The sequence below is a fragment of the Pollicipes pollicipes genome, unplaced genomic scaffold, assembly GCF_011947565.3.
Source record: "Pollicipes pollicipes isolate AB1234 unplaced genomic scaffold, Ppol_2.1 Scaffold_3447;HRSCAF=4054_pilon_pilon_pilon, whole genome shotgun sequence".
NCBI lineage: Eukaryota > Metazoa > Arthropoda > Thecostraca > Pollicipedomorpha > Pollicipedidae > Pollicipes > Pollicipes pollicipes.
Window position 1 is genome coordinate 18,187,152 of NW_023596297.1, and position 8,149 is coordinate 18,195,300.

The 8,149-nt window shown below is 58.1% G+C and overlaps 1 protein-coding gene across 1 annotated transcript in view; it reads right to left on the minus strand.

Moving 5' to 3' along the window:
- LOC119092226 (dynein heavy chain 7, axonemal-like) overlaps positions 1-8,149 on the minus strand; it is a 60,389-nt gene that overhangs the window by 50,051 nt on the left and 2,189 nt on the right. The window contains 8 exon segments of the mRNA XM_037215200.1: positions 3,306-3,440; positions 3,781-4,004; positions 5,026-5,191; positions 5,606-5,725; positions 6,095-6,214; positions 6,657-6,939; positions 7,208-7,377; positions 7,779-7,877. Coding sequence (XP_037071095.1) covers positions 3,306-3,440; positions 3,781-4,004; positions 5,026-5,191; positions 5,606-5,725; positions 6,095-6,214; positions 6,657-6,939; positions 7,208-7,377; positions 7,779-7,877 — 1,317 coding nt within the window.

Below are 8,149 nucleotides of genomic sequence, written 5' to 3' on the forward strand. Positions count from 1 at the left end.
GCATTCCGTAGCGAACACCAAAGGAAAGATTCATTATCCTTACAACGCTTCTCTTTTGCGAGACATTGCCGCATATTTGTGCGCTGAATGCACTACTTTTGATGGTCTCGCTCCCTACTGCGCGAGTGCAGTATTGCTGCGCACTGGGCGCACCACATAGTACGCACAGTACGTTGAGGTACCGCAAAGTACGCACAGCCGTGCACTGAACGAGCGATTTGTGCACCGTACTGTCATGCGAGTCATCGCGCATTCACAAACCCGGCGCACCTGTGGTGATGCACGCGACCCGAGACCTGCCAGGCGCACGCCTCTGATGTGGTCCGCACACGGCTGCGGCGCCCACAGAGAGCTACGTAGAGCGGAGCGACGCGCGCTCACATCCAGAGGTGCACAGAGCACAGCGATTTTGATTACCTTATACCCATTCACCGGCTACCAATAGCATCAGCGCTCAAACAGGTGTGCTCTCACCGCGCGTACGAAGCGCTGCTGTCGGTTGTTTCACGTCGGCTGGCAGTGCACTTTACCACGCTGGCGTGTGGTACCCAAAACGTCTCCTACCGGCCTCGGTTCTCGGTCTAGGGAGGTGTAGGAGTCTGTCCTGCGGAGTGGTCGGGCACGTGTGTCGTGGTTGAACTGTCAAACATAGCCCTCAGCATATGAGGCTCGTCGTGCAGCATTACCTTATGAACCAGGGCGACCACTTAAAACTCGGCCATGTGTCGAGGTAACACCCATCAAAGTGTCTCACGCAGGTCAGACGCGTGGTCAAATCGACGTCGGCCAAAAATCAATCAATCCGGCAGCAAGGTTATGATCTTTTGGATTTTATCAAAGTTTTCTTTGTGTCACTGCCATAAGCCGTGAGACAACATCGGGCCTGCGTGAGCGCCAGCACCGTCACCAGAGGTTTAACGACACTATCTGGAAGGCCGTACTACGCATGGGAGAGGCCCATCAGCATGCCCACACACGGGTGAGCGTGAGCTCGGAAACGTGTGAATCCCAGGACAGGACGCTGTCGAAGACAACGACTTGGTTCCTCATCTCCGAACACGGTCGCAGCGCAGCTCCACGAAAAGTTGCGGTCAAGTCCGGAAAACAGCGCGTAAATTTTGACGACTTCCAAAAGTGATAAGTTGCGTTTTGGTTGCGTTCAACTTGAGGGGACTCGAACGAAACCAGCAGCTGTGTGACGCACGCGATGTATCCACGCGGGAGAGAAGTCCCAAAGGTCGTCTTTCGGACCGCTAATCAAAACCTGGGTGTCATCTGCATATTGAGAAACATGCGCCTTGTCTGTGTACAAAGACATGCCATTCGAGAAAACTGTCAACAGCAGTGGCCCAATGTTGAGCCTTGGAAGACGTCCACGTTGTTGGCAAGCGGCCGCAACATCACCCTGCGTCCGAACCGATTACGGCCAACTGACACAAAACAAAACTCGTTCAGCCGATCAGCTGTCGCGTCTGATCAAACTGACTGTCCGTCCCTCTTCCCAGCCACCAGCGTCCTCATGCACCGCCACGCTCTACCTGACCCCTGTTCGTTGGAATCTCCGTCTGGATCTCACTGCGCCAATCACTGCAGGCGCCGGATCGAACGGCACGGTACAGCTCGCGGTACTCCCACGGATATCTCCCTGACCGCGCCAAAGCAGCCCGGCGGCGGGCCATGAAACCACGAGTGGCGGCGGAGATGGTGAGGGCAGTGGGGTTACCAATGGTTGTGTTTTGAGCAGAGCATGAGCGTCAACAAGAGGTGAAAAGTTTGTCAAAAATGCAGTTCACTGATCGCTGACGACCGGGGCAGAGTGAACTTCCCCAATCAAAACAAAAAAATCATGGTTAAAAAAGCGATGCCGAAGCGTTTCAGGCAGCGGGATAAAATAACAGTAGGTTTAACTCGACGTTTCCGAACATTCACCAACACGCTAAGAATTTATGCGGGCTAAAATTGCAAACGTTATCACTACGAACGACGCCATCTGCGGCGACTTTAAACTATGCACATAGCTAAAAGAGAACCAGTGAAGAAAGTCGGCACGGTCACAAGCTGATCAAGAGCGTGATCCGACAAAACAAAAACCGCCGACGCGCTCCATCACCGTGGTCCTTCCCAAATCACAAGTCAAATCACCACAGGTGAAGAGCGGGACTCCCGGGCAACCAATCAGCACGCGCTGCTACTGGGCCTCCTGGTCGGTGGAGTCGTCTTGGTGGGCAGCTACTGTGTGCCGGGCGGACGGTACAGAGAGCAGTTAACTAGCTGACGTCCCCGCTCGAGTTTCGGCAGTGCCCACTGCGACACCAGCCTACTGCCCTGAATCTGAGACGCAGGCAGACGCAGTGTGGTCGACATGATGCTGACATGTCATGACAGCGACACCGCCGTAGCCCCGCCCGTTGGGGCGGACAACCCGGCTGATGGAGTACCCAGGAATCTCCACAAGTCGGCTGGACGTGGCGGGTCGCAGCCACAACTCATATTGGAGAAGGACGTCGTAGTCGTGACGTTTGAGCCCGCTGGTGAGCTCCAGAAGCTTGGGCTTTAAACTTCGGATGTTTAGAGCTCCGATGTGCAAGCCGGCGTCGACCGTCTTCCGTCCACCACTGCGCCCCCTCCACCCACGGCGCCGGGGCCGCTGGACCCCGCCGCGCGGCCGCCGTGACCCGACCCGATTCCTAGCCAGGAGCGGCTGAGCCGGCCTGCTCGCCAAATCGGCAGTCGTGCCGAGCAGCGCCCGAGGCGCTGTGACGTCACAGGTCAAGGCCGGCGGAGCGCGGCCCGGCGACACGGTCCAGCCGCGGAACCGAGCCGCGCGTCGGGTGGTGACGTCACGCAGCAGGCAACGATCAGATTCATGCAGGCCTCGCACGCGGTTGAAGGTGGAGCTGACTGGGTGAGTGGAGCTGACGCTCTGCTGGACTATCGGGGAACAACGAATGTTTCCCAACAGTGATTGGGGAGCAACGAATCACTGTCGCTAACTGGTTAGCATGGTGAACACTGAATTTTCATGTTTCGATCCTATGAGGTACCTTGAGTTTCCATGTTTCATGTTGACGCAAAAGCATAAATGCATGTCGCCTTCACACATCATGAAGTATAGACATCAGTGAGAACTATTTCACTCGAGCACTGGTGAAGCATTCCCCAGTTTGTGGTGGGTCAGAGTCCACACCTTGACAAGCTGCGGTGTTGACCTGGACCATTTTGCATAGGTCTTAGGACTGTTTACCAGGCGGTCCGTGGCCACACCACCCAAAAACCTAACACAGGTACCAGGCGAGCGCTCTCACCTTCAAGATGGACGTCTTGCCACCGAACGGCTCGCCGACCAGCATGAAGCCGTGGCGCACGATCATCATCTCGTACACCTGCAGCACCTTCTCCACGAACACCTCGGCCGGCTGCAGGTTCTTGGAGGCACACGCCTGCGGGAGTGTGCCGCGTCACAGCCGCGCCGGCGCCGCTGCACCGGCGCCGCCACCGCCCATCCCTGGACCTGCTGCCACCGTCAGCTGCTCATCTACAGCCGACTACGATCGGACTGTGCCGTGGTCATCAGGCGCATAGCCCCTGGGTGTGAAAGCCTGACCCAGCTGAGTGGCGTACGTCGTTGGACGACCATGCGGCCCGATAGAGTGGCCGCCCGCGCGATTCAATACGGCCAGTGGTGACTGGCGGGCTCCGCCGCCGTCGCCACTGCGGCGACCGCCCCAGCGTCGTCCGCCATGTGCGGATGGCCAGCGGAGGCCGGTCGCGTCGGCTCACCTCCTGGATGGACTCGACGTATTTGCCGTAGTCGGGCTTGGGCAGCGTGACCCCCGGGAACAGGTCGGAAACGATGCCCTGGAAGAGCGGGATGTCGTGCGCCAGAAACTTGGGCAAGTTCACGTCGATGATGGAGCGCAGGATGAGGATGTCCTCCCGCTCCTGCTGGTACTTGAGCTTGAGGTTGCCGGCGGCAGCCAACACGGCCTTCACGGCCCGCATGCCTGAGGACGGGGCGACGGCGGCGGGGCGTCACAGCGGGCTGGGGCGGCGCGCTGGGCCGGCCCGCACACCCGGCCTCATGGCGCTGGAGACCCAGCCCCAGACGGCACCGGCCGACAAGCGGCGACGCATAACACAGAGCCTGCGGACGCAACTGAAAGCAGCCGTCCATTATCTGAAACACTGCGAGGGACAGATCGTGCAATGCGATATTTTCGGGATTTCACTGAGCGTGGGCGAAGGAAGATATAACACACTACAAGAAAGAATACTTATAGTGAGGACAATTACAGTGAATTTTCGAGCTGATGTGACAGCGTAGTATTATACACAGTAATGAAACATTGAGATGGCTTCTTAGAAAATCAGATAACTTTAGTTATAATTATGACTCGTTCTCGAGGGTCAGATCAAGGTGAAAACTAAGCGCTTTATTATTAGAAATATCGCTTTTACGATAGTCATAATTTTTAACACCTTTATCACAATGACTTCGGCTGATTTCTGATTGGCTTCATGGAGTTCAAGAGAGGTCACTGACGTAAAATAACCTTCATCCTTTTGATATCTACGTTTGTGTCTTTGATCCCTACTTTTTTATTCAAGGCACGTACCGCCTGGGAACGTTTTTGGGCGTGATTGTTGATCTTTACATGCATAATGTTTTTAGGATTTTTTAGTCATTTTGCATTAAAAAACAATTAAGGTCAGTGACCCAACCACCTGGAATAAAATCAAGTCCTCCTCATAATTACACCAGACATTTGGCCTGAAACCTGCTATGTGAGCGTGCTTGAAAAAATATCAGGCCCGATCTCAAAGTTGACCTTATCTGACCCGATGGTCATGACCTGGGTACCTATCTTTTCTACCTATCCTGTGATTTACGCCCCGTTCGGGGGGTCAATTTCAGCCCCTCAGCCGAGCGTGTCGCATTTGACCGGCCACCCGGACGCGTATCAACACATTAGGCTTTAAAAAAAAAACCCGGAAGGGTGCATTCAGAACAGCCATACACCCTACCGTAATCGTAATGAAACTGCGAAGACAGCTGCTCCGAGCACAGTTTATAGGTGGAGACGATCTTGACAGAGAGGCTGCGGGCGTCGACGAAGCCGAACGAGTACAGGGAGATCTCGCCGATCAGTGTGTAGTCGGGCACCATCATGGCCACTGTCCGGAACAGCACCTGACGACCGGCAGCCGGTGAGCAGACCCAATACCGCGGCTGTCTACTGGGACTGACGAGCGCATTGGCCAGCCAACGGAACTCCACCACTAGGAAGAGCATATCGGGTTTTTACAACCATTCTGCATTTCGCTTTTTTCCTTACGGGATTCGTGCATGTTGGTTTGGAAACCTAACGGAAGTGTCCGCTGCTCCTCACAAACAAAGCCACTCCACAACGTTGTTGCTGATGCATACTGTTCTTAAAACGGCAAATTGCCAAGGACATAAAAACAGCTTTCGACGGCAAAGATGACAAAAGGCCAACCCCCCCCCCCCCCACGTTTCGAACGGCGCTCGTCATATCACAAGTAGCAAGAACACAAACATCCAGCACGCCGTGCCTGCACCGACACGGCTGGCGCTGTAGCTGACCTTGAGGTTGTCAGGCAGCTCTGATCGTCCGGCGTAGCCCGGGTTCATGGTGATGCACACGTAACAGGAGGGGTTCAGTCGCAGCTCGGTGCCCTCGAACACGAACGTCTCCACACCGGCCTGCCAGAGAACAGAGGTAACAGGGGGGGGGGGGGGGGGGTCAGTCGCAGTTCTCTACCCGTGAAAACGGACCTATCCACACCGGTCTGCCAGCGTACTGAGGTAGCGGGAGGGGTTCAGTCGCGGCTCTGTACCCGTGAGCCCGAAATAATCCACACCAAGCTATTGGTACGCACCACTATGGTAACGGTATATTATTCAACCATCTCACCATTGGGGCTATCAGACGAGCGGAGGTCGCCTGCTGGTTCACGGATGTCATGTCCTCCTGCCTGGACGGTCCCCATTGTGGATGCCCGGTCTCACTACGATGCTAATGTGTTATCTCACCTAGGCGGTCCACGCCACAGACAGCATCTGCCGCGTTACCTGGACGGCCCTGACGATGGACAGGATCTGCTGAGCCACCACGGACAGCACCTCCAAATCGATCCGGTTGAACTCGTCGAAGCAGGCCCAGGCGCCAGACGATGCCAGGCCCTTAAAGAACTGCGGCAGACAGGGACTTACTGAACACCACCATGTGCCTGACCACTGGCGGGTTACCATTTTACATGCGGTTTAAGTTTTCACGCGTAGGTCCCCGCCCCAAATGTAAGCACGTACAACAACATGCAAACCGAATGAAAGAGCCCATTGGCCCAGTACAAATCCAAGAGTGCTTTCATAATCCCGAAATCACCCATCAACACATGGAGCTGTTCTGTCTATCCGTAGGTTCCCTCGCCATTTTGCACCACGGGGATAGCAACAAAATGACCCCAATCCCCAGGATCCCAGCCCGTGCCTCAGAATCCACACCATATGCGCTGCCGACAGCTGCCACCCTCCAGACACCCGGTCGCACCACTCTCCACACAGGAGGGGCGGCCACTCTCCAGACACTCGGTCGCACCACACCCCACCCAGGGGGGCGGCGAGGGGGACGCACCTTGCCCATGGCGATATAGTCGAGCCCGTCGGAGCAGTTGAAGACGATACACTGGACGGCCAGCGCCTTGGCCAGGTCCTTGGTGGTCTCCGTCTTGCCAGTGCCGGCCGGGCCCTCCGGGGCGCCGTTCAGGTGCAGGTGGTAGGCCCCGATCAGGGTGCGGTAGCAGCGGTCCGTCAGCGGCGTGATCACCAGCCGCGGCGTGTTGCCCAGATATTCGTACGCGTACGGCACAGTGGCGTTGATCAAGCGCACCTTGCAGTTTTCCTCCTCCCAGTAATACCTGCCCGCAGGCCAGCGGCGGCGGCAGCGACGGCGTGTTAGGCGGTCAGGGGCGGCGGTTAATGGCCGGGCAGCGACTGAGTAGGAGTAGAAGTGTCTGAGGACACAGTGTCACTCCCTCGTTGAGGCCGGAAGCAATTCACTCCAAACACTTGCCGCAGGAAAGGGCATTTTCTTCGAGTCGCAGGACCGAACCAATTCGTTAACCTGTCTGTCGACGCGCCCGCCTGCGCAGGCCCGGCGACTGCCCTTCCGCGCGCCGCCCTCACCTGAGCTGGGCCAGCCACTCGAAGTCGCTCTCGGAGCTGACGCCCTTATCGGCCAGGCCCTGCACCACGTCGCGCGCGTGCACATCAATGACGACCAGAGCGCCGAGTGTGATTCGGGACTGCTTGCTCAGCTGTCCGCGCACTAGAGACACGAGGTCGTTCATCTGGTCCTGGCGGCGGCAGCGCGTCTAGTGAGACCCCATCGCCACACCAACGCCGTCCTACCGGGGGACGCGATGGCCGCCGGACGCGACACGGGTGATACAGGCACGCGGCGCTGCACTGTCGGCACCGACATATGTGGCGGGTGGTCATGACTCGTCATCCCTCCGACATGCCAAGGTGCGCTGTAGTCTGGGCCCGCCGCCGCTGCGCCGCACCTACCCCCCTCCCCCCCCCCAGGTAAATTCTGAGTGACACACGCCTGACGCTGTGACGTTGAGCTCCGCGCCTCAGAGTCACGCGGGCGGGACAGGCGGCTACAGCAGTGTGCCGGTCGGCAGGCCGAGAGCAAGCGAGCGATGAGGACGAGGGAGCGGCCGTCGGCGGCCGGACGGCCCCACCAGCCCACCTGCAGCTTTCGGTAGTATTCGCGCAGGCCGTGCACGCCATCGCGGATGGCGTGGTGAACCTCAGCCGTCCAGTACACTTGGGAGACGCAGAGCACCACCTGCGGCGGAGGAGCGGTCTCAGCGGCACCGCCGGCGATGGACCGGAGCCCTGGCAGGCGGCCTCAGAGGTACCGTCGAGCACCGCCGGCGCTGGACCGGAGCCCCCGCAGGCGGCCGCAGAGGGACCGCCGAGGACCGCCGGCGCTGGACCGGAGCACTGGCGGGCGACCTCAGAGGTACCGCCGAGGACCGCCGGCGCTGGACCGGAGCACAGGCGGGCGGCCTCGGAGGTACCAGCGAGGACCGGGCCGGCGTCCGCCCCAAACAGGCG